Source organism: Coffea arabica, chromosome 5c (assembly GCF_036785885.1).
Source record: "Coffea arabica cultivar ET-39 chromosome 5c, Coffea Arabica ET-39 HiFi, whole genome shotgun sequence".
In the NCBI taxonomy this organism is placed as follows: Eukaryota; Viridiplantae; Streptophyta; class Magnoliopsida; order Gentianales; family Rubiaceae; genus Coffea; species Coffea arabica.
This window is the reverse complement of record NC_092319.1, coordinates 14,321,896-14,349,006: the sequence shown is the minus strand read 5'-3', so window position 1 is coordinate 14,349,006 and position 27,111 is coordinate 14,321,896. Positions and strand designations below refer to the sequence as shown.

The following is a 27,111-nucleotide window of genomic DNA, read 5'->3' as shown; positions in this document are numbered from 1 at the left end:
GACAATGCTGTTAAAATAATCACTTTCCTCTTGCCCTTGTTAAGATTACATCCCAAGTAGACAAAAGGGAATTCTTCTTTGTGATACCAGAGTTGTAGGTAATAGAATGAAAAAGTCCAGCACTGGCATGATCCGAGATGACAAAAAACTCTTAGACTTATTTATTTTTTGTCCAAAACCCTTCTAATAGAGATCAAGGAAATCTATCAAGTGAATGCCTTTCCTCTTTTCTAAAAATAATAACGTCATCTACAAAACTGAGGTGAGAGACGATAGACAACCATTAGAAATGTAGAATGGAGATAACCGGCCCTCCGATGCCATGAACTTAATCCCTCTACTCAAAGCCTCTGAAACCAAAATAAAGAGGAAAGGGGACAGAGGATCTCCTTGTTTAAGCCCTCAGCTAGCTTTAAAAAACCCATGAGGCTTACCATTAAGCAAACTGGAGAACCAACTAGCTGCTAAATGATTTTGAACCTGTGACTAAAACCAAACTTAGCAAGCAAAGAAAACAAGAAAGGCCAACTATCTCGATCAAATGCTTTCATCATGTCCAGTTTAAGAATCATAGTATGGCCTCTGATTTTCTTATCAGTGGAATGCACCAGCTCTTGAGCCAATAAGATATTGTCGGCAATATCCCTTCCTTCAACAAAAAGCCGACTATTCATAGAAATCAAGAAAGGTGGCAACAGTTTAAATCTATTGCACAAAATGTTAGTAAAAATCTTACTTAGCAATGTTCAAAGATCGATAGGCCAAATATCAGCAAATGAGGTGAATGTATTCTTCTTGGGAATTAAAACAATATGAGTACTAGCAATCGCTCTTGGAATAGGAACACCAGTCCAAAAATCATTAACAGCATCAACTAAGTCGAAAGAAATGATGTCCAAGCAATGCATGACGAATAAACCAGTGAAACCATCTGGCCCTGCAGCACTTTGACCATCTAATTAGAAAACAAAATCTTTTATTTCTTGCATAGAAATTTGCTCTAAGACCTTACTATTCTGGTCTGAAGAAATAACCTGAGGAATACAATTAAGAAGTCTTTCTTGAGCCACCATATCATGATCTTGAACATCCTGATTAAACAAATCTTGTCCTTCTTCATCTATCCAATCACCATCACTGTCCTTAATTTTATGAACAGAAAGACGAGATCGTTTTTTAAGCAAAGAGGCATGAAAAATTTTAGATTTAGAATCACCCTCTTAAAGCCATTTGGTGTGGGCTTTTTTTGTCAAAAAATTTTGTCGTATGCTAAACACTATGAAAGTTCAGCTTGAGCCTTACTCCATTCGAGTTGATTAGAATTAGTGGAACACTGCTCATACATCTCCACTTTACTCCTAAGATTCTCCTCTGCCGCAGCAACTTCATCAAAAACATTACTAAAAAACATTTTTATTCCAATCTCAAAGACAAAACTTAAGCCAGCGAAACATCCTTATATACTCCATGGGAATTTCCCAATTGTCCTTAACTGTAGATAAGAAGAAGAGTGATGAATCCACCTTTGTTGGAATCTAAAAGATTTAGGGCCACCCACTGACATAACGCTCAATTGAAAGAGCAACGATGAGTGATCTGAAAAACATCTGTTCAAATGATGAATTGATGATTGAGAAAACTAACGCTGCTAGCTACTATTACATAGCACTCTATCCAAACGCTTCCAAATGCACACACCAAGCCTAACTCCAGTCCATGTAAACTTACCACCCACAGCCGAAATTTGTGTTAATGAAGTAGTCAGGATAAAATTGTCAAAATTCGCTATTGCTTGCAAATCCTGAGGTGCACGGCCAGAGTGTTCCTCCAAAGAGGATATAATGTTAAAGTCCCCTCCAACTACCCTTAGGTGATCACCAATCGATGAAGCACTATGAGACAAACATAAGCAATGCCATTCAACTGGCGTACACTTCTCATGAACAAAGGCAGCAAATGTAGCTTCACTCCAAGAATAATGTGATTTTGCAAGGTGTATGAACTGCTCATTATTACTGATTGAGGAAGCATGGAAACCCAACTTCCAAAAAGTCCAAATTTTATTTGATATATTAAACAAACCAAATTCAAACCCGAACTTCTGTTGAAATTCTAGAAAACTACAAGTATCAATCATAGGCTCTAAAACTACCAGCAAAGAAACACTATGGATACAAAGCAATTTTCTAAGACGCTGCAAAGAAGAGTGACTAGCAATTCCTCTAAATTCCATATAAGACTACTAATCATTAAGACAAGAAAAAGGTAAGTTCTTGAGGAGCATTAGAGGCTTGATGAGTAAGGACCGTTCTTGGCAAATTTAAATACCTCCTTTGCCAAGGTTTTTTAGCTGTGGAGCGAAGAGGCTGATCATCCTTAACTGGGGGAATTCTACCGGATATTTCATCTTGGAAAGCTTTGAAAACCTCTAGCAAGGAGGGTGGAACTGAAGCTTGATTTGGCATCTCATCTGAATCTGAAAACAAATCTCCTGCAAAATTCATAGAAGGTTGGACCGACTGTCAATGCAATGATCATCATTTACTCGATAAGACAAATTATTGTGGGATGGAATAATGATCCAAAGACACAGACTGATGTTAATGATGAGATCGGAACACATGGATGTCTTCACGGTCAACCATTTTAAATTGGTCCACCAAATCTAAACCAACATTCTTGTCATACATAGAAACTTGTTTAGGCATAACAGCCTCCAGTAACAAAGGATCCAAGCGAGAGCCCGAATTTACAATAGGAGATTTGCCCTTTAACATCAAAAACTCATCCATCTCCAAGCAGCCACTAGGGTTTAACAAAGGGACATCATCTTGTTGATCTAATTTGGCATCCTTCGCCTGATCAACCTTTGGAATATAAATTTGCTGGATTTCATGTCACCGTTCAGAAACCTTTTTTTGAGGCTTTGGAACCCTCATCTGTGGAAAGTTTTTGTGACAAGAAGGCTCATTATGGCCAATACGACAACAAAAATGACAAAAAACTGGCATATTTTCAAATTCAACGGGTTGCCACGAGCCCCAATTATCATCACCAATCCAAATTCTTTGTCTTTTGCTCCATCTTAATATCAATTTCCACTAGAATGTGAGTAACAGATGGGCATTTGAGGGACAAAGTTACATCGTCAATTTTGAGCAGCCTACCAAAGAGACTCCCCCATTTGTGTAAGTATTTAGGAGAGAAGAAAGGCAAAAGCAAACCTAGCAAATTAATCCATACTGGCACTAGCGAAGAGTCTTGGTCTAGATGGAAATCAATTGTCCATTTTGAGAAAACCATGGGCATATTGTCGATGCACCAAGATCGAGGCACCATAGTCTAGTAAAATCTTCAGCCAAGACTAGCTGAAGAAGAATATGTTTCTGATTTAACAAGTCTATAGGGCAATCACCCTTAAGGCCTACTGAGGTAATGAAGTTTCGGATTATCACCATCGATGGCCTTCCAGCTGCAAATCTTCCCACTAAAGAGTTTGAAAGGCTGTGAAATTGCAAGCACGTCCTAACGAGAAAGTCGTAAAGATGGTTCACCTCTGTACATTAAAATGCACCCGACACCAGCAGCATCAGATGATGAAGAAAGACCTAAAAGCACAGGAGCAAAAGATCGTTTTCCTGGTGCAGGTGGTTGTTCAGTCAGCAACTGATCTCCAGGTGACTGAAGAGCCGCCATGGGCGGTGTATTTTTAGTGTTCAAAATTCAAAATTCAAAGCAGTAAGAAGAAGAGAGAGAGATTGTGGGCCCATTTGAAGCAGCAAAAAAAAAAAATTTTTGACATACCAAAATTTTTGAAATATTCCATTGAATTGCCAAACCATCCTTATGTTGATATTTATCTTCATTCAACATTATCCACTACTAATGATAATAGATATATATTAGTAAGTTTTTAAAATATATCACTATATAGTAAAGTTTTTGTTTTTAAAAAAAAACACTCCTAAAAACACCCATTTCATACGAAGTCTAAGTTTTATAAAAATACATACATCCTAAAATACGCTCATTTCTTTTTTTTTCTATCACCACCATCCTTAACCATTTCCATTCCTGCTAGCGCTGTCCCCAACTAATCCCACCACTATTGTCACCCCTCTCTCTTTTCCTTCTCCTCCTCCTCTTTATCACTACCCCCTTTCTCACCACCACCTATTACTCTCTCCCATTTTCTTCATTTTTCCTATTCCAATCTCTCCCTCATCCTCTTTTCCTTTCCCCATTCCCACTACATCTTCCCCCTCTTCCCATCCAAGATCAAATCATGAGAGGAGGGTGGAGGCAAGGGGAGAAAGGAAAGGAAAATAAATGGGAGAGAGGAAGAAGAGAAGGGGAAGAGACAGGGAGGGGGGTGGCAGGTGGTGGTAGGGAAGAAATGGCGTAGGTGGCATGTAGGGGAGGGAGGAGGAGAAGGGGAAAGAGAGAGAAGGAGAGGGAGGGAAAAAAATAGGAGAAGAAAGAGGGTGGTGGTAGTGGCAATGGGAGAGAGAAGGGGTAGGGGAAAGGGAAGTGGAAGTGGGTGGCGGGCAAAAGAAGGAGGACGAGGAGGGGTGGCCGAGGGCGGGGGTGTGGGAGAGAGACGGTAACAGGCGAGGAGGGTAGTGGTGGTTAATTGTAGGTGTCATATTCGAGATGAGTAGCGTTATGGGTGGCACGTGAAATGTGTTGGAATTTTACAAATATCTTCCAAATACGTCTAAATATACAAACATTATTTTTCAAAAATTCTATAATAAACTACCGTATAAAGTTTTAGACACACACTATTCAAATGGATCCATGATTAACTCTGACAATAACATTGCCCTAAATGAAAGTATAGTTGGCCTACATCAGAGTAATCTTCTAGTAATTGGGCTTCCCTGACCTCCATTCAACTCAATATATATATGGATGGGTACGGGTCGGGTACTCGCTTCAAACAGCAAATGGCTGACTTGATCCTAATATATCGGATCACTATTTTTTTGGCCCTAAACCACTTTGCTTGTCCTCAAGTACTTGATCCTCGGGTACATGAAAAAAAGGGGGGTCATAGGATACCCGCCCCTAATACCAATGAAAAAATTGACAGCTTACTAAGAAACATTGCATTGAATCCAAAGACGTCTTAGGTTTAAGAAATTCTTTGGGCATCAAATGCATGGCCCTTTGCAATTGTTACAAAGCAGGATTACATATCCTACTTCAATACTAGTCATGACTTAAGAGAAAAAGAAATTCAGTTTCAGAATTTTTCTAGAGCTCGAAGGGTAAGCCATCAAAATTGGCATTAAACAACCTAATCATAAAAACAATGAGATATCTTGTAGTATGCTTGCCGTTGTCGGTGTAGTACTATGGATTCCTATTTATCTTCTGATAATCCTGCCTGTTGCAGCAAGAATTTTGGGGAGGCCTGTTCATTTCCTGAAAAGGGAAAGAATGAGAATTGGAATGGCCCTGTCTTTTCTAGGCATGATAGTGGCAACAACAATGAGCTAAACGACGTAGTCTGGCTATCAGGGAAGGATATTCAGATGATTCAAATGCAGTGGTGGACATGTCAGTACTTTGGCTTCTTCCCCAATTTTTCCTGATTGGCGCTGCTGCAGCTGCAAGTGCAACTGCACAAACTAAGTTCTATTATTCCAAGTTTCCAAGAAGCATGTCAAGTATATCTTCCACTCTTTGCTTACTTGGGATATTTGCCGCAAATCTTGTAGCAAGTTTTCTTATGAACTCCATGGACAAACTCTCAAAACGAGGAGGAAAAGAGAGCTGGATTTCAACCAACATCAATAAGGCTTCTGCTTGAGGCTTGAGGAATCGAAGGTCATTGTTGAATCTTCTGCAGGTAAAGGTCTCTGTTCAAAACAAATTTCTTCGAAGGTTCATCCCATTTACCTGCTTGAGTTTTGAGAATCTTTTGCAGTTTTTTTGAGCTCAAGTTGAGGTGAAACAAAAAGTGAAGAGAAGGAGACTAGGAGAGGATGTGTCAGTTGTCGGCTCATGGCTGAACAGTACAAGGAGAAAGTTTTGGAAAGAGAGAAAGTTTTGGAAAGTGAAATGAAATCGATGGACTCATTTAGGCTTCAGGGTTAATAACTTGACAAAATTGTAAGATTGCCCCTATATTTTTTAAAATTTATACAATATACCTCGAGTAGGGTACCTGCGGGTTTTTATTTTTATGATTCGTATCTGTATCCGAATATTACGGGTACCCAACCCTCATTTGCTCCATTGATAAAAATCGGATCAGATATCCTAAATTTTGGTGCGGATCGAATCGGATCACTCGGGTTTTCGAGTTGATGGGTTTTTTGCCCACCCCTAAATATCTATACAGTATTAGTACTTTCCAGTAATTTTCCTTATGTATTATGTTGTCATACTTTGTAGTTGCATTCATCTTGTAAAGTGTGTAAATTTTCAAATTTGAAGTTAGTTTTAGATTGAGCATTATATGTAACACTATCAAAAATTAAAATTTGGAGAGTCTCAACTTCGATCACCATCACCATTACAGGATATGCTCTTGGTAGTGATGGAATCCGAATTTTAATTCATGGGGACAAAGATCTAACATATGATAATGAAAATCACAGTAGCCAATGTTGCATGATCAACTCAAACCTAAAAATTAAGAAGACTATAAACCATCAATCCTCTATTTTTAATGATAAAACAAAAAATTTTTAAGCAGGAATAAAAAAATTGCAATTGAAGTATGGAAAACTTCAAATACTTGAAAACACAACAATGGAGTTAGGAAAAAGATAGATGCTAGAAAACACATAAAAAATTATTGCTTTTTTGGGTTTTGTAAGTAAAACTGTTTCAATTTGTAAAACTATTATAGTGGTTAAATTTCCTTCTATTTCCTTGTGTCTGCTTATTCTATTTTATGTTTGGTTTGGTTGATGGCCATTAAAAGAGGTTTCAGGTATTAGTTCTTTTTAAAAAGTTTAATGAACTCCGAAAAATATATGTATTCATATAATAAATAAATGTAAGCTAAATGTGTTAACGAATGATCATTAGACACCAGTTAGAAAAATTCTTTTAAGTTATATTTATCATTTACAAGGAAATTCAAATTTTGGTTTAATTGTGTAAAAGACTTGTGTAGAAAGAAATTAAAGGTAACAAGAAATAACTTGGAAAAAAATGTGTTGAAACTAAAAGCATGTTCGTTATATGAAACTTGTACAAAGAAAAATTAAAGGGAAGAAAAAAGAGGCAACTTTCCAAAAGATACCGTTTGAGAACAAAGCACGAAATTTAAGTAAAAAGGTCCTTATCCTTCACAGAGGCCACTTTCCAAATGATAAAGAACTAACTTTGAAAAAATGTGTTGAAACTTAAAGTTAGGAATAGGGAGAAATTAAAAGCGACAAGAAATGACTTTCTAAAAAAAAATGTTGGAATAGGCAAAATATGTAATATGAGTAAGGGAGTCCTAATTAGAGTATGCTATTTATGGCCAAAAAAAAGATCCTCAAAGAAACAAAAATGAACTAAAATATAATATTTTCGAAGAAAAATAGTAATATAATAAAAAGTAGGACAAAGAGTAGTATAGTGAATGGGACAAAAGATCTGTTGTAAGTAAGATTAGTCTAATTTACCCGTCATTTATATGTTGTGAACGAGAAGGTCCAAATGATTCACTATCTCATTAAAACACAAACTCCTAGTACGGGAACTGTTTTGCCATACCGTGATATTCGTTTTCAGAGTTAGAAATCCTTTTCTTTTTTTTTTCTTTTGGGATCGATTGCACGTCATTTTTTTTTTTTTTTTACCTTCAATTGATAGTTAACCCCAAAGAAATTACATAAAAAAAAAAGGGGGGGAGGAGAGTGAAACTACATCACAAGTTGACACAACAAGCTATTCGGGCTTTATATATTATAAACCCACAGGTTTAAGTTAGGCCACCAATATTAAATCTGTACACTGTTTTTCATGACTCCGATCATGTAGCTTTATTTGGGCTGAAAGAAAGATCTGTTGGGCTGTAAGAAAGTCTGTTGGAAGCCAACTGTAAGAAACCCAAAGCCTTTCATCTCAGACTACAACCCAAAAAAAATCCAACATATGCTGCCAAAAACATATATATACTTTTTGCTTTTTGGAGAAGATATCTCTAATATTATACGGCATAAGCTAGTAATTTCATAATCAAATAATATATCTCTATAAATTTGAAAATTAGGATAAAACATTCTAAGTATTCTTGTTATTTTTTTTATCCTTTTGATGGTCCAGATAGAAGCAATCAATAAATGACAAGTTCATATTAAATTTCCTGTTGATTGCCCCAAATATTAACTCACACTGATTATGAATTCTAAAGCTCTCTTGTTAAAAAAAAAGAAGAAGAAAAAATTCTAAATCTCTGCTAGTATGAGAAGTTTTATACAGTCATCATAGAGAGATTATAAGTTAAAAGTAACGAAAACATTATGATTTATGGTGCGAGGTGATAATGGTCTAATAATTAAGATTGAAATCTTAAATCTTAAATACGGGTTCAGATTTCCCTTTACCCTTTCTCATCTCTTAAATCTCATGTTTCTCCAACTAAAAAAGAAATTTAAAAATATGTAAAAAAAAAAAAAATACACACACACACACACAGAGTCTTCCATGGTCCAGAATTAAATTAAAGATGATCCTTGTATATGTGAAAAACATGCTACCCCATGTCCCTTATTATGTCACACACAAGCAAGTAGCAAGAGGACAACAAAGAAATCAAAGTAGGGCATAGAATATGCAATCAAATCCAAGTCTATCCAAAGTTAAGGATAGGCCTCAATTACAGATTGAACCGCTTGGATATGTGTCATAGTGTGTCTGCTGAATCCAGCCTTGTTCAGAATATGTGCCCATTCCTCTGATGTTCTTTCTTTTCCTGTGGTTGTATGAGCCATCATCACCATATCTAACATCAAACCCACATCTTTAAGCTTGTCGTCTCCTCCTTCATGATCTATCACAGCCTCTACGATGATCACTTTCCCCGTATCTTGAGGAATAGCTTCTTTGCAGTTCATCAATATGCTGATACACTCGTCATCTCCCCAGTCATGCAACACCCACTATATTTATCCAAAACAATAAAGTCAAAGGTGGTGCATACCCAAAAATAAGCTATAATGAACAAAGCATGCATATACTTGCAAATCAAGTAACTGGATTAAAAAAAAATAGAAAGAGGAAGAAGAAAAAGAAGAATTGCAATTAAGCATGAATTTTTTAACTTGATTCTTGCTGAACAATACACACGCAGGTAGCTGCACAATGCTACAATTTTTAGGCATAAATTAAGGAGTTAGTAGAATTATGGTAAGCTCGGTAGCCAATTATCTAGATAGCTTAATTAGACACACTAAAGTCAATATATTTTCCAAATTGCCAGATTGTTAACTTGATGCATGCACTCTCAAGTCTCAAGTCGCTCAGTATTTAACTAAATTTATAAGATCAATATTTGCAAATTAGCCTGGCACTTGGACATTGCATGATATTTGTATGACATACCTATAGGCAGGAAAATAGCAATTATCCTTAAATTTTCACCCCTATATATTGACATTCACATAGTTTTTTTGTATCAAGGATATGTGATTTTCAAAAGGTTAGTTATATTTGTACTCCTACATCTGCCTCTCATACTCCAGCCTACTCACTCAATAAAATGCTACCAAAATGTGTGAGGGACCAGTCTATGTGAATGTCACTTTCTTTTTCAAAACCATGATCCTGTGACGCTATGATAGTCTTTGCAGTCCGTGGACAGGGCCATATAAGCTTCATTTCTGATAAGTTTACCCTTGAGTATAACAGAATTGAAAAATAGTGTAACAAAAATTTAGATATGATGTAACTAGGTAAAAATTTTGCGTGTATTAAAAGTTGAAATGACCATTTACCTTGACATGGAGTAAAATGGACAACTTGTGAGGCCCTGCATCCACAATAGGTAACTTTTTTTTTTTTTTGGTTATTCGTCACTTATCAATCCTACTTCTACTCGTACTATAAGGTTCAACTGAGCCTACAGAGGAATCAACCTTACTTCCACTCGTGTTTGAGGAAATCACATATTGCGACAAATGATAGAAGGTAAAATTTGAACTCTTAATCTCCCACTTTTAAAGTCTTTGGTGATGGTCAGCAGTCTAAATAGATATTGGTTAATACTTTCATGTAATTGAAAGCTTTTTACAGTTACCTTACAGTACTAACCATGATAAAAGCAGCGTCAGCATTTGGAACGCTGTGAAACATGTCTCCTCCAACATGCTCCACGCCATCAGAACGAAGGGCAACAGAGACAACATGAGGAAGATCAAAATTGATCCCGCGGATCCAAGGGCAAGCCTTGAGCAATGTGTGGAGAGCCGTTCCGTCGCCTCCGCCGACATCCACCAACGAAGAAATCCCCTCGAACACCTGCGGACACCCGTTGATCATGGCCGAAACGGCAACCCGAGCATCGCAAGCCATGGCATCGTTGATCAGCTTGCTGTGAGCAGGATTGTTTTGCGCGTAACTCCATAAGTCCTGGCCGTGATATGTGTCAAATGGTGGAGGGCTATTTGCCAAGACACGTCGCCCCAAGCCAAGCCACGGCGAAAGCATCACAGGGCTGCTTTCCAGTAGCACAATAGCAGCCATGCTTTTCTCTCCATTTCTAGCCAGAAGACGAGAGAGGGGCGTCTGTACATAGGTAATACTACTACAAGCAATAGCATTGCTAGTACTATTTTGTGAGGAGCAGCCAAGTGCTTGATTAACTTGTCTAAAGATGCCGCGGTTGGTTAAGAACCTCATGATTCGGTAAAGGGAAGAAGGCGAGCAACCAAGGGCGGCAGACAGCCCATCAAGTGTCATGGCTTGGCCATCCTGGCCTTCCAGGAAGTCCGGAATCCCAAGCTCAATTGCACATTTCACAACAGCCATTTCAGTAAAGCCGAAAACGTATTTCCATATATCCACTTGAGCCTGAGCCTCTTCCTCTGCTTCTTTTTTTATTTTCTCTTCCATCATCTCTCGACTTCTTGATTCCTAATTCTTCTTTGCTTTTTTGTTTCCCAGGATTCAGTACTAATCAACTGTCTCTATATACTATTATCAGGACTAGTATAACAGCAAAGAAATCAGTAGCCAGCCTACTGCTAAATTGTTGGACTGGGATTTTAAAATGAGTTAATTCAACTTTGTACCCTCGTGATATGCCTCAATTTTTATTGTGGTATTTAAACTTTAAAATGGGACATTTTAGTTTTTTAAATAATAATTTCATACACTCTAATGCACAGGGCATAAAATTTATTTCACTTCAACCACTAAAACTTAAAATCTGCCTCACTTTAGTTCTTAAAGTATAAAATTTGTTCTATTTAAATATAAAATTTATCTAAATTTGCCCATTAATTTTGTTTAAATGGGACAAATTTTATATTTTGCGGATTAAAGTGCCACATTTTAAAGCTGAGGAACTAAAGTGAAAATTCTAATATAAAAGGCTGCAAAGTTAAATTAATCCTTTTAAAATAGTATGGTTGTTGAATAGACTAATACAGATTCCGATAAGTGTCATTTCATACTGATTTGGCCCGGCAACCACCAAAAACGGGCCAATGATTTGACACTGCATCTTCCACCATTAAATTGCTAATTTCATGTTTATTACAACGATCAAACAAAGGCTGATTAACACGATAATCACGTTTCTCCAACACTAACAGCAATATCAAATTACTGGACCTTTAATGGTCTTGAGCTGGATATTTCCTGTCATTTAGCATGCAAGGATGCATAATTCATCAGATGTCATGAAGGTAGCAGCCAAAAATAATAAACCAATATTAATACCACCGAAGACTTTGTCGTCAAGTGTAGGACTAGAAGTGAACTAGGTTAATTAGTATTAGAGGTGCCAAAATGGGTGGTTAGGGATAGTTTGGGTGGATTGAAATTGGTAATGGATATAGGTGAGTCAATCTATTTATATCCATTTAATTAGATGGGTATAAATATGTAGGTCAAAAAATGAGTTGAATAACCCAAATACCCATTGATAACCCATTTATTTTAACTTTTTGTGAATTCCTTTAAATTCATTTTTGCAAACTAAATTATCAATTTATACCACCTGTTGTACTCATCATTAGTTTTAAATATTTACTTATAATGCTTAATAAGTCTAATTGCTAATTTTTTCCCATCCGTGTTCTATGTCGCAAATTACATATTATTTAATAATTGAACAGTAAGAATATAAAAATTTGAGAATGAGTTAATTCAACTTTGTACCCTCGTGATATGCCTCAATTTTTATTGTGGTATTTAAACTTTAAAATGGGACATTTTAGTTTTTTAAATAATAATTTCATACACTCTAATGCACAGGGCATAAAATTTATTTCACTTCAACCACTAAAACTTAAAATCTGCCTCACTTTAGTTCTTAAAGTATAAAATTTGTTCTATTTAAATATAAAATTTATCTAAATTTGCCCATTAATTTTGTTTAAATGGGACAAATTTTATATTTTGCGGATTAAAGTGCCACATTTTAAAGCTGAGGAACTAAAGTGAAAATTCTAATATAAAAGGCTGCAAAGTTAAATTAATCCTTTTAAAATAGTATGGTTGTTGAATAGACTAATACAGATTCCGATAAGTGTCATTTCATACTGATTTGGCCCGGCAACCACCAAAAACGGGCCAATGATTTGACACTGCATCTTCCACCATTAAATTGCTAATTTCATGTTTATTACAACGATCAAACAAAGGCTGATTAACACGATAATCACGTTTCTCCAACACTAACAGCAATATCAAATTACTGGACCTTTAATGGTCTTGAGCTGGATATTTCCTGTCATTTAGCATGCAAGGATGCATAATTCATCAGATGTCATGAAGGTAGCAGCCAAAAATAATAAACCAATATTAATACCACCGAAGACTTTGTCGTCAAGTGTAGGACTAGAAGTGAACTAGGTTAATTAGTATTAGAGGTGCCAAAATGGGTGGTTAGGGATAGTTTGGGTGGATTGAAATTGGTAATGGATATAGGTGAGTCAATCTATTTATATCCATTTAATTAGATGGGTATAAATATGTAGGTCAAAAAATGAGTTGAATAACCCAAATACCCATTGATAACCCATTTATTTTAACTTTTTGTGAATTCCTTTAAATTCATTTTTGCAAACTAAATTATCAATTTATACCACCTGTTGTACTCATCATTAGTTTTAAATATTTACTTATAATGCTTAATAAGTCTAATTGCTAATTTTTTCCCATCCGTGTTCTATGTCGCAAATTACATATTATTTAATAATTGAACAGTAAGAATATAAAAATTTGAGAATGAGTTAATTCAACTTTGTACCCTCGTGATATGCCTCAATTTTTTTTGTGGTATTTAAACTTTAAAATGGGACATTTTAGTTTTTTAAATAATAATTTCATACACTCTAATGCACAGGGCATAAAATTTATTTCACTTCAACCACTAAAACTTAAAATCTGCCTCACTTTAGTTCTTAAAGTATAAAATTTGTTCTATTTAAATATAAAATTTATCTAAATTTGCCCATTAATTTTGTTTAAATGGGACAAATTTTATATTTTGCGGATTAAAGTGCCACATTTTAAAGCTGAGGAACTAAAGTGAAAATTCTAATATAAAAGGCTGCAAAGTTAAATTAATCCTTTTAAAATAGTATGGTTGTTGAATAGACTAATACATATTCTGTGAGGACCCGCAAATTTTCTACATTTTTTTTCCTCAAAAATGCCTTTTATTTGAAAATTATTATTTATTAAAGCTCTACTATCTAATTGTTCAACTATAAGTGCAGATGAACATAGAAAATAGGGTTTTCCGCTTCGGTTTCATGACTTGAGCAAAATTAGGGTTTTTCGATTTTTCCGCCGGATGAATTTTCGGTACTGGCCGAGGATCAATTTGATGATTAAAAGTGACTTTTAAGTGAGAAATAATATGTGATTAGAAACAATGATAAAAAGTTAGTGAATAGGAAGCAAAAACCCTAGTACGTGCGATTTAAGAGAAAACGCGTCACACCGACGTGTACCGTGCACTACCGTTTGAACCGACCACTTGACCGCCACTTACTTGTCACACAAGTTTATTACTAATGGAGTAAAATATCTCCTCTCTCATGATGACAGCTTGGCCGAAATTTGTGGCTAAAATGCAAGGAAGGAGAGAGAAAATTGTGTGGTGGAAATCAAGCCAAGTGTTGGCTAAACTTGTGGACAGAATTTGTTCTAATTTTCTTGTCTTCTTATAAGACCAAGTGAGCTTCATTCTTCCCCAATTTTTCTGCTGCATAGCCGAGCAAGGAGAGAGGAAAGGGAGAGCAAGAGAAAACCAAAATTTCTTCTTGATTTGCACCATCCAAGTGCAAGAAACAAATTCTAAACCGATTAAAGTGTGAATTGTGATCTTGGGAAGCTAGGGAAGCTAAAATTTTCAAGAGGAAGTGAAGTGGTACTCTTGCAAGCCTTGTTTCTTTTGAGGTATGTGCTGCTTATACTTGCTATATGGATGATCTATGTTGTATCTAAGCTTAGATAAGTGGTTATAGTGATGATGGGAGCAAGAAATCAAGAAAGGTTCCATTAGAAATCAAAATTCCAGACTTCTGGAAAATTTTCCCCCTTTTCTGCCCGATTTTATTGCTCCATGTTAGAGGCCGAATTTGGCTTGGCACAAAACATGAAAGTTGTAGAGAATGGTATTTTATATATGCCTATAAAATTTCAGCTCAATCGGAGCAACGTAGCTTGTGAAAAGACGAAAATACCCTCGCTGATCTAGGTTACTTTCCAGAATTCCGCGTGGACAGTTTAGTCTCTTTGGTTGTGTTTGTTTACTATAATCCGTTCAGATTTAGCCAATTGTCAAAACATGAAAGTTTTAGTACCCTGTATTAGATTTTCAACGCCGCCAAGAACGTCTTAAACGGACCTCGGTAGACTGGGATATGGTCATTTGAATGCAGTGCGGTTAATTGACCAACTAGTTGGATTTTGGATCTGTAAAGTGGGCATTTGACTAGATTGCACTGTAAATCTGACTAAGTCATCTTCATGAGAATTGTATACATTTGTCTTAGCTTTCATATGGCTTTGGAATTATTGGATTTGGAGTTATGTGTGCGGAGATTAGAGTGGATGAATCAAGACTACCACAGTAAACCTCGAACTAGAAAATCTGGGATCATTTTGATAAATTTGACCTAGATACAGGGCAAACTGGACTGAGTGGCCTTCTTCAACATTGTAGTCCTGTGTCTTAGCTTCGAAACGGCTTAAGTTTCATCCCAATCCGATAAGTGTAACTCCGGTTGTGACCGTTATGCATGAACCCGTCAAAGCTGTCTTTTGTCAAATTGCATTTCCGCACTTGTTATTCCTTTGATTTTGTTCTTATATTGTCTTGAGCCTATGAAATGGCTATTATGATGAGTTTGTGCTGTACATGACTTTGGGATTGGCTGAGAAAAATCATGAAGCCATAAATGGCTGGAAATTAGGTAAACACAAAGGGCATGCTGCCCAAATTTTCGCCCGAAAGCTAAGTTCTATTTGAACTTGTATAATACTATGACCGTTTTTCCATCTTAAAAACATGATCCTTCTTCAATTGGAAACTCCAAATGTTTACTTACTCTTACCAAATAAAGAGGAGTGGTTTAGGATTTTCTTGAGTATTTTGTCCATGGGTCCAAATGTCCTCGTTCCACTTTAAAGTCTCTTTTTATACGTTCTACTCATCATTCGTCGAGTTTCTTTGATTGCACCTAATTGTTTGTGATAAATGAGTGGTAATATTCTTTTCATTTAATTTTAGGTTTTCTCAGTGACTAAAGATAATATCCGGAAGGATATTTTGCACGTTGTTGTGCGTAAATAGGTGAGTGTTCTATATACCCGTGTTTTCTGTGACTACCTGATTACTTGACTATCTGTTTACTCGATTTCCAATTTATGTGATTACGTGATATCCGTGAATTACATGCTCCCATGAAATCAATTTGTATTGCTTACGTGCTAAGTGTCCACTTGATTACTTAATTATCATGAATCACATGCTATATGAAGTTGTCCATCATTGTTAGGCGAGTGTGTACTTTACCTCATTCGACCTATTCAATTGATGAATTTTACCATTTACCGTTTACCGATTTACTTGGTTAGTTGTGCATGTTGTAAGCTCTAAGCTGAACTTGGGCCCCGCCTCGGTTACCGACCTACTCGAGCCAGGACTGGGCTCGGTCGGGTAGGTTGGAACCCTGGACAACCGTCGGTATACTCGAGTATTACCACTGGAGGGATAAGGTGATGGCCAGTCAACCGTGGGGATCCGGAAGTTATAAGGTGCAGAGGACCGACAAAGTTCCACCGGAACACCGTATCCTTCAGTATATGGTTACCGTGTATCATGATAATTGTTCCATGCTAAAATGCCAACATGAAATCATGTGTTATACCTGTGATATGCTCTATACCTGTAATAAGTCCCAACCACTCATGAACTATACATAAAGTTTTCTGGATTAATTGTTATTACATGACTAATGTTCCTTGTTTAATTACTTGTTTATGTATATAGAACCTCACTGGGCTTTTTAGCTCATACCACGTCAATTGTTTTCCTTAGCAGGGGAAGGCGAGCAAGGACGAGAGTTCTGTATAGTCTAGTTGATCTAGTTCTTTGGCCTTGTAATGGTTCTCGCCCTAGTGCTTGGCACGGGCTGGTTGTATGAGGAATGAGAACCCTTGTATATTCGATGGTTGTACTTGAATGGTAAAAACTTTGAAGACTTCTGGTGTGTAGAAGTTTCTTATCTTTTACTTGAGCATCTATTGTCTATGGATGTATATACATGATTCGAGTTCCATAGTGAGTGAGTCCTGGCGAGAGCTGGGCAGGCGACCCGCTGAACCCTTTGGTACGCCCTAGGGGGAGGTGGGGCCGTCACAGGTGGTATCAGAGCTTAGGTTTCAGATTTCTGTAGTGTATCCTAGGCTTAAAGTTTGGGATGCCGGACTGTGGGATTTGATTTGATTTGAAAGGTAAGCAATTGAGGGATAAAACCTATAGCTGCTTCGCGTGGTCTTTGCGCGGAGTGAGCCTGGACTAAGTGGTGAATAAGTATGAAGGATTAAGTGTTCGTTCGAGCATAAGTTATGGATCATAAATGTTATCGGCCTTAAATCTTTCTCATGGTATCTGAGGACCATAGATAGGTACGTCAGGTAGGAATTTCGATTGTAGATAGTTTACTCTTGGGACTGCAGCTCGAGATGTGAATTATCTTATTTCGGATTCTCGTGCCCGAGTACTCCAGAGTTGAGGCGATGCCTGCTACTAGGTACTTGAGACTTGTATTTTGGAATATGAACAGGCTTTGTCCGACCAAAATGAATATAAGAAATCTACGGACATCTAGTGACTAGGAAGTGACATGAGAGACCGGACGGGGTCATCTTAGCTGAGTCTGGAAAATATTGTAACCCAAAAGATCCTTGTGGTGAGATTGAAATGATTCTTAATACGTGATCAACTTTTGAGAACTATTTTTGATCTGATTAGTGCGAGTGGAATTTCGAGGTCGAAATTCTTTTAAGGGGGAGAGGGTGTGAGGACCCGCAAATTTTCTACATTTTTTTTCCTCAAAAATGCCTTTTATTTGAAAATTATTATTTATTAAAGCTCTACTATCTAATTGTTCAACTATAAGTGCAGATGAACCTAGAAAATAGGGTTTTCCGCTTCGGTTTCATGACTTGAGCAAAATTAGGGTTTTTCGATTTTTCCGCCGGATGAATTTTCGGTACTGGCCGAGGATCAATTTGATGATTAAAAGTGACTTTTAAGTGAGAAATAATATGTGATTAGAAGCAATGATAAAAAGTTAGTGAATAGGAAGCAAAAACCCTAGTACGTGCGATTTAAGAGAAAACGCGTCACACCGACGTGTACCGTGCACTACCGTTTGAACCGACCACTTGACCGCCACTTACTTGTCACACAAGTTTATTACTAATGGAGTAAAATATCTCCTCTCTCATGATGACAGCTTGGCCGAAATTTGTGGCTAAAATGCAAGGAAGGAGAGAGAAAATTGTGTGGTGGAAATCAAGCCAAGTGTTGGCTAAACTTGTGGACAGAATTTGTTCTAATTTTCTTGTCTTCTTATAAGACCAAGTGAGCTTCATTCTTCCCCAATTTTTCTGCTGCATAGCCGAGCAAGGAGAGAGGAAAGGGAGAGCAAGAGAAAACCAAAATTTCTTCTTGATTTGCACCATCCAAGTGCAAGAAACAAATTCTAAACCGATTAAAGTGTGAATTGTGATCTTGGGAAGCTAGGGAAGCTAAAATTTTCAAGAGGAAGTGAAGTGGTACTCTTGCAAGCCTTGTTTCTTTTGAGGTATGTGCTGCTTATACTTGCTATATGGATGATCTATGTTGTATCTAAGCTTAGATAAGTGGTTATAGTGATGATGGGAGCAAGAAATCAAGAAAGGTTCCATTAGAAATCAAAATTCCAGACTTCTGGAAAATTTTCCCCCTTTTCTGCCCGATTTTATTGCTCCATGTTAGAGGCCGAATTTGGCTTGGCACAAAACATGAAAGTTGTAGAGAATGGTATTTTATATATGCCTATAAAATTTCAGCTCAATCGGAGCAACGTAGCTTGTGAAAAGACGAAAATACCCTCGCTGATCTAGGTTACTTTCCAGAATTCCGCGTGGACAGTTTAGTCTCTTTGGTTGTGTTTGTTTACTATAATCCGTTCAGATTTAGCCAATTGTCAAAACATGAAAGTTTTAGTACCCTGTATTAGATTTTCAACGCCGCCAAGAACGTCTTAAACGGACCTCGGTAGACTGGGATATGGTCATTTGAATGCAGTGCGGTTAATTGACCAACTAGTTGGATTTTGGATCTGTAAAGTGGGCATTTGACTAGATTGCACTGTAAATCTGACTAAGTCATCTTCATGAGAATTGTATACATTTGTCTTAGCTTTCATATGGCTTTGGAATTATTGGATTTGGAGTTATGTGTGCGGAGATTAGAGTGGATGAATCAAGACTACCACAGTAAACCTCGAACTAGAAAATCTGGGATCATTTTGATAAATTTGACCTAGATACAGGGCAAACTGGACTGAGTGGCCTTCTTCAACATTGTAGTCCTGTGTCTTAGCTTCGAAACGGCTTAAGTTTCATCCCAATCCGATAAGTGTAACTCCGGTTGTGACCGTTATGCATGAACCCGTCAAAGCTGTCTTTTGTCAAATTGCATTTCCGCACTTGTTATTCCTTTGATTTTGTTCTTATATTGTCTTGAGCCTATGAAATGGCTATTATGATGAGTTTGTGCTGTACATGACTTTGGGATTGGCTGAGAAAAATCATGAAGCCATAAATGGCTGGAAATTAGGTAAACACAAAGGGCATGCTGCCCAAATTTTCGCCCGAAAGCTAAGTTCTATTTGAACTTGTATAATACTATGACCGTTTTTCCATCTTAAAAACATGATCCTTCTTCAATTGGAAACTCCAAATGTTTACTTACTCTTACCAAATAAAGAGGAGTGGTTTAGGATTTTCTTGAGTATTTTGTCCATGGGTCCAAATGTCCTCGTTCCACTTTAAAGTCTCTTTTTATACGTTCTACTCATCATTCGTCGAGTTTCTTTGATTGCACCTAATTGTTTGTGATAAATGAGTGGTAATATTCTTTTCATTTAATTTTAGGTTTTCTCAGTGACTAAAGATAATATCCGGAAGGATATTTTGCACGTTGTTGTGCGTAAATAGGTGAGTGTTCTATATACCCGTGTTTTCTGTGACTACCTGATTACTTGACTATCTGTTTACTCGATTTCCAATTTATGTGATTACGTGATATCCGTGAATTACATGCTCCCATGAAATCAATTTGTATTGCTTACGTGCTAAGTGTCCACTTGATTACTTAATTATCATGAATCACATGCTATATGAAGTTGTCCATCATTGTTAGGCGAGTGTGTACTTTACCTCATTCGACCTATTCAATTGATGAATTTTACCATTTACCGTTTACCGATTTACTTGGTTAGTTGTGCATGTTGTAAGCTCTAAGCTGAACTTGGGCCCCGCCTCGGTTACCGACCTACTCGAGCCAGGACTGGGCTCGGTCGGGTAGGTTGGAACCCTGGACAACCGTCGGTATACTCGAGTATTACCACTGGAGGGATAAGGTGATGGCCAGTCAACCGTGGGGATCCGGAAGTTATAAGGTGCAGAGGACCGACAAAGTTCCACCGGAACACCGTATCCTTCAGTATATGGTTACCGTGTATCATGATAATTGTTCCATGCTAAAATGCCAACATGAAATCATGTGTTATACCTGTGATATGCTCTATACCTGTAATAAGTCCCAACCACTCATGAACTATACATAAAGTTTTCTGGATTAATTGTTATTACATGACTAATGTTCCTTGTTTAATTACTTGTTTATGTATATAGAACCTCACTGGGCTTTTTAGCTCATACCACGTCAATTGTTTTCCTTAGCAGGGGAAGGCGAGCAAGGACGAGAGTTCTGTATAGTCTAGTTGATCTAGTTCTTTGGCCTTGTAATGGTTCTCGCCCTAGTGCTTGGCACGGGCTGGTTGTATGAGGAATGAGAACCCTTGTATATTCGATGGTTGTACTTGAATGGTAAAAACTTTGAAGACTTCTGGTGTGTAGAAGTTTCTTATCTTTTACTTGAGCATCTATTGTCTATGGATGTATATACATGATTCGAGTTCCATAGTGAGTGAGTCCTGGCGAGAGCTGGGCAGGCGACCCGCTGAACCCTTTGGTACGCCCTAGGGGGAGGTGGGGCCGTCACAGATTCCGATAAGTGTCATTTCATACTGATTTGGCCCGGCAACCACCAAAAACGGGCCAATGATTTGACACTGCATCTTCCACCATTAAATTGCTAATTTCATGTTTATTACAACGATCAAACAAAGGCTGATTAACACGATAATCACGTTTCTCCAACACTAACAGCAATATCAAATTACTGGACCTTTAATGGTCTTGAGCTGGATATTTCCTGTCATTTAGCATGCAAGGATGCATAATTCATCAGATGTCATGAAGGTAGCAGCCAAAAATAATAAACCAATATTAATACCACCGAAGACTTTGTCGTCAAGTGTAGGACTAGAAGTGAACTAGGTTAATTAGTATTAGAGGTGCCAAAATGGGTGGTTAGGGATAGTTTGGGTGGATTGAAATTGGTAATGGATATAGGTGAGTCAATCTATTTATATCCATTTAATTAGATGGGTATAAATATGTAGGTCAAAAAATGAGTTGAATAACCCAAATACCCATTGATAACCCATTTATTTTAACTTTTTGTGAATTCCTTTAAATTCATTTTTGCAAACTAAATTATCAATTTATACCACCTGTTGTACTCATCATTAGTTTTAAATATTTACTTATAATGCTTAATAAGTCTAATTGCTAATTTTTTCCCATCCGTGTTCTATGTCGCAAATTACATATTATTTAATAATTGAACAGTAAGAATATAAAAATTTGAGAATGAGTTAATTCAACTTTGTACCCTCGTGATATGCCTCAATTTTTATTGTGGTATTTAAACTTTAAAATGGGACATTTTAGTTTTTTAAATAATAATTTCATACACTCTAATGCACAGGGCATAAAATTTATTTCACTTCAACCACTAAAACTTAAAATCTGCCTCACTTTAGTTCTTAAAGTATAAAATTTGTTCTATTTAAATATAAAATTTATCTAAATTTGCCCATTAATTTTGTTTAAATGGGACAAATTTTATATTTTGCGGATTAAAGTGCCACATTTTAAAGCTGAGGAACTAAAGTGAAAATTCTAATATAAAAGGCTGCAAAGTTAAATTAATCCTTTTAAAATAGTATGGTTGTTGAATAGACTAATACAGATTCCGATAAGTGTCATTTCATACTGATTTGGCCCGGCAACCACCAAAAACGGGCCAATGATTTGACACTGCATCTTCCACCATTAAATTGCTAATTTCATGTTTATTACAACGATCAAACAAAGGCTGATTAACACGATAATCACGTTTCTCCAACACTAACAGCAATATCAAATTACTGGACCTTTAATGGTCTTGAGCTGGATATTTCCTGTCATTTAGCATGCAAGGATGCATAATTCATCAGATGTCATGAAGGTAGCAGCCAAAAATAATAAACCAATATTAATACCACCGAAGACTTTGTCGTCAAGTGTAGGACTAGAAGTGAACTAGGTTAATTAGTATTAGAGGTGCCAAAATGGGTGGTTAGGGATAGTTTGGGTGGATTGAAATTGGTAATGGATATAGGTGAGTCAATCTATTTATATCCATTTAATTAGATGGGTATAAATATGTAGGTCAAAAAATGAGTTGAATAACCCAAATACCCATTGATAACCCATTTATTTTAACTTTTTGTGAATTCCTTTAAATTCATTTTTGCAAACTAAATTATCAATTTATACCACCTGTTGTACTCATCATTAGTTTTAAATATTTACTTATAATGCTTAATAAGTCTAATTGCTAATTTTTTCCCATCCGTGTTCTATGTCGCAAATTACATATTATTTAATAATTGAGCAGTAAGAATATAAAAATTTGAGAATGAGTTAATTCAACTTTGTACCCTCGTGATATGCCTCAATTTTTATTGTGGTATTTAAACTTTAAAATGGGACATTTTAGTTTTTTAAATAATAATTTCATACACTCTAATGCACAGGGCATAAAATTTATTTCACTTCAACCACTAAAACTTAAAATCTGCCTCACTTTAGTTCTTAAAGTATAAAATTTGTTCTATTTAAATATAAAATTTATCTAAATTTGCCCATTAATTTTGTTTAAATGGGACAAATTTTATATTTTGCGGATTAAAGTGCCACATTTTAAAGCTGAGGAACTAAAGTGAAAATTCTAATATAAAAGGCTGCAAAGTTAAATTAATCCTTTTAAAATAGTATGGTTGTTGAATAGACTAATACAGATTCCGATAAGTGTCATTTCATACTAATTTGGCCCGGCAACCACCAAAAACGGGCCAATGATTTGACACTGCATCTTCCACCATTAAATTGCTAATTTCATGTTTATTACAACGATCAAACAAAGGCTGATTAACACGATAATCACGTTTCTCCAACACTAACAGCAATATCAAATTACTGGACCTTTAATGGTCTTGAGCTGGATATTTCCTGTCATTTAGCATGCAAGGATGCATAATTCATCAGATGTCATGAAGGTAGCCGCCAAAAATAATAAACCAATATTAATACCACCGAAGACTTTGTCGTCAAGTGTAGAACTAGAAGTGAACTAGGTTAATTAGTATTAGAGGTGCCAAAATGGGTGGTTAGGGATAGTTTGGGTGGATTGAAATTGGTAATGGATATAGGTGAGTCAATCTATTTATATCCATTTAATTAGATGGGTATAAATATGTAGGTCAAAAAATGAGTTGAATAACCCAAATACCCATTGATAACCCATTTATTTTAACTTTTTGTGAATTCCTTTAAATTCATTTTTGCAAACTAAATTATCAATTTATACCACCTGTTGTACTCATCATTAGTTTTAAATATTTACTTATAATGCTTAATAAGTCTAATTGCTAATTTTTTCCCATCCGTGTTCTATGTCGCAAATTACATATTATTTAATAATTGAACAGTAAGAATATAAAAATTTGAGAATGAGTTAATTCAACTTTGTACCCTCGTGATATGCCTCAATTTTTATTGTGGTATTTAAACTTTAAAATGGGACATTTTAGTTTTTTAAATAATAATTTCATACACTCTAATGCACAGGGCATAAAATTTATTTCACTTCAACCACTAAAACTTAAAATCTGCCTCACTTTAGTTCTTAAAGTATAAAATTTGTTCTATTTAAATATAAAATTTATCTAAATTTGCCCATTAATTTTGTTTAAATGGGACAAATTTTATATTTTGCGGATTAAAGTGCCACATTTTAAAGCTGAGGAACTAAAGTGAAAATTCTAATATAAAAGGCTGCAAAGTTAAATTAATCCTTTTAAAATAGTATGGTTGTTGAATAGACTAATACAGATTCCGATAAGTGTCATTTCATACTGATTTGGCCCGGCAACCACCAAAAACGGGCCAATGATTTGACACTGCATCTTCCACCATTAAATTGCTAATTTCATGTTTATTACAACGATCAAACAAAGGCTGATTAACACGATAATCACGTTTCTCCAACACTAACAGCAATATCAAATTACTGGACCTTTAATGGTCTTGAGCTGGATATTTCCTGTCATTTAGCATGCAAGGATGCATAATTCATCAGATGTCATGAAGGTAGCAGCCAAAAATAATAAACCAATATTAATACCACCGAAGACTTTGTCGTCAAGTGTAGGACTAGAAGTGAACTAGGTTAATTAGTATTAGAGGTGCCAAAATGGGTGGTTAGGGATAGTTTGGGTGGATTGAAATTGGTAATGGATATAGGTGAGTCAATCTATTTATATCCATTTAATTAGATGGGTATAAATATGTAGGTCAAAAAATGAGTTGAATAACCCAAATACCCATTGATAACCCATTTATTTTAACTTTTTGTGAATTCCTTTAAATTCATTTTTGCAAACTAAATTATCAATTTATACCACCTGTTGTACTCATCATTAGTTTTAAATATTTACTTATAATGCTTAATAAGTCTAATTGCTAATTTTTTCCCATCCGTGTTCTATGTCGCAAATTACATATTATTTAATAATTGAGCAGTAAGAATATAAAAATTTGAGAATGAGTTAATTCAACTTTGTACCCTCGTGATATGCCTCAATTTTTATTGTGGTATTTAAACTTTAAAATGGGACATTTTAGTTTTTTAAATAATAATTTCATACACTCTAATGCACAGGGCATAAAATTTATTTCACTTCAACCACTAAAACTTAAAATCTGCCTCACTTTAGTTCTTAAAGTATAAAATTTGTTCTATTTAAATATAAAATTTATCTAAATTTGCCCATTAATTTTGTTTAAATGGGACAAATTTTATATTTTGCGGATTAAAGTGCCACATTTTAAAGCTGAGGAACTAAAGTGAAAATTCTAATATAAAAGGCTGCAAAGTTAAATTAATCCTTTTAAAATAGTATGGTTGTTGAATAGACTAATACAGATTCCGATAAGTGTCATTTCATACTGATTTGGCCCGGCAACCACCAAAAACGGGCCAATGATTTGACACTGCATCTTCCACCATTAAATTGCTAATTTCATGTTTATTACAACGATCAAACAAAGGCTGATTAACACGATAATCACGTTTCTCCAACACTAACAGCAATATCAAATTACTGGACCTTTAATGGTCTTGAGCTGGATATTTCCTGTCATTTAGCATGCAAGGATGCATAATTCATCAGATGTCATGAAGGTAGCAGCCAAAAATAATAAACCAATATTAATACCACCGAAGACTTTGTCGTCAAGTGTAGGACTAGAAGTGAACTAGGTTAATTAGTATTAGAGGTGCCAAAATGGGTGGTTAGGGATAGTTTGGGTGGATTGAAATTGGTAATGGATATAGGTGAGTCAATCTATTTATATCCATTTAATTAGATGGGTATAAATATGTAGGTCAAAAAATGAGTTGAATAACCCAAATACCCATTGATAACCCATTTATTTTAACTTTTTGTGAATTCCTTTAAATTCATTTTTGCAAACTAAATTATCAATTTATACCACCTGTTGTACTCATCATTAGTTTTAAATATTTACTTATAATGCTTAATAAGTCTAATTGCTAATTTTTTCCCATCCGTGTTCTATGTCGCAAATTACATATTATTTAATAATTGAACAGTAAGAATATAAAAATTTGAGAATGAGTTAATTCAACTTTGTACCCTCGTGATATGCCTCAATTTTTATTGTGGTATTTAAACTTTAAAATGGGACATTTTAGTTTTTTAAATAATAATTTCATACACTCTAATGCACAGGGCATAAAATTTATTTCACTTCAACCACTAAAACTTAAAATCTGCCTCACTTTAGTTCTTAAAGTATAAAATTTGTTCTATTTAAATATAAAATTTATCTAAATTTGCCCATTAATTTTGTTTAAATGGGACAAATTTTATATTTTGCGGATTAAAGTGCCACATTTTAAAGCTGAGGAACTAAAGTGAAAATTCTAATATAAAAGGCTGCAAAGTTAAATTAATCCTTTTAAAATAGTATGGTTGTTGAATAGACTAATACAGATTCCGATAAGTGTCATTTCATACTGATTTGGCCCGGCAACCACCAAAAACGGGCCAATGATTTGACACTGCATCTTCCACCATTAAATTGCTAATTTCATGTTTATTACAACGATCAAACAAAGGCTGATTAACACGATAATCACGTTTCTCCAACACTAACAGCAATATCAAATTACTGGACCTTTAATGGTCTTGAGCTGGATATTTCCTGTCATTTAGCATGCAAGGATGCATAATTCATCAGATGTCATGAAGGTAGCAGCCAAAAATAATAAACCAATATTAATACCACCGAAGACTTTGTCGTCAAGTGTAGGACTAGAAGTGAACTAGGTTAATTAGTATTAGAGGTGCCAAAATGGGTGGTTAGGGATAGTTTGGGTGGATTGAAATTGGTAATGGATATAGGTGAGTCAATCTATTTATATCCATTTAATTAGATGGGTATAAATATGTAGGTCAAAAAATGAGTTGAATAACCCAAATACCCATTGATAACCCATTTATTTTAACTTTTTGTGAATTCCTTTAAATTCATTTTTGCAAACTAAATTATCAATTTATACCACCTGTTGTACTCATCATTAGTTTTAAATATTTACTTATAATGCTTAATAAGTCTAATTGCTAATTTTTTCCCATCCGTGTTCTATGTCGCAAATTACAT

The 27,111-nt window shown here is 35.6% G+C and overlaps 1 protein-coding gene and 2 long non-coding RNA genes across 4 annotated transcripts; 2 read left to right on the top strand and 1 right to left on the bottom strand.

The window, feature by feature from the left end:
• Positions 1-8,669: 8,669 nt before the first annotated feature.
• LOC113688217 (acetylserotonin O-methyltransferase-like) lies at positions 8,670-11,250 on the bottom strand. 2 transcript variants are annotated; one of them, XM_072050594.1, is made up of 2 exons: positions 10,264-11,242; positions 8,670-9,113 (listed from the first exon to the last, which is right to left on the bottom strand). In XM_072050594.1, exons 1-2 carry the CDS (start codon positions 11,065-11,067, stop codon positions 8,814-8,816), a joined length of 1,104 nt encoding a protein of 367 aa, XP_071906695.1. In that variant the 5' UTR covers positions 11,068-11,242; the 3' UTR covers positions 8,670-8,813. The 2 variants fall into 2 exon arrangements, with proteins under 2 accessions (XP_071906695.1, XP_071906696.1); XM_072050595.1 differs by having other exon boundaries at positions 8,823-9,113; positions 10,250-11,250.
• Positions 11,251-14,241: 2,991 nt separating this feature from the next.
• LOC140007452 (uncharacterized) lies at positions 14,242-16,934 on the top strand. Its single transcript, XR_011814763.1, has 2 exons — positions 14,242-14,586; positions 15,923-16,934. It is a non-coding gene; the product is annotated as an uncharacterized lncRNA (long non-coding RNA).
• A 1,221-nt stretch (positions 16,935-18,155) lies between these two features.
• LOC140007450 (uncharacterized) lies at positions 18,156-20,854 on the top strand. Its single transcript, XR_011814762.1, has 2 exons — positions 18,156-18,506; positions 19,843-20,854. It is a non-coding gene; the product is annotated as an uncharacterized lncRNA (long non-coding RNA).
• The last annotated feature ends 6,257 nt before the right edge of the window (positions 20,855-27,111 follow it).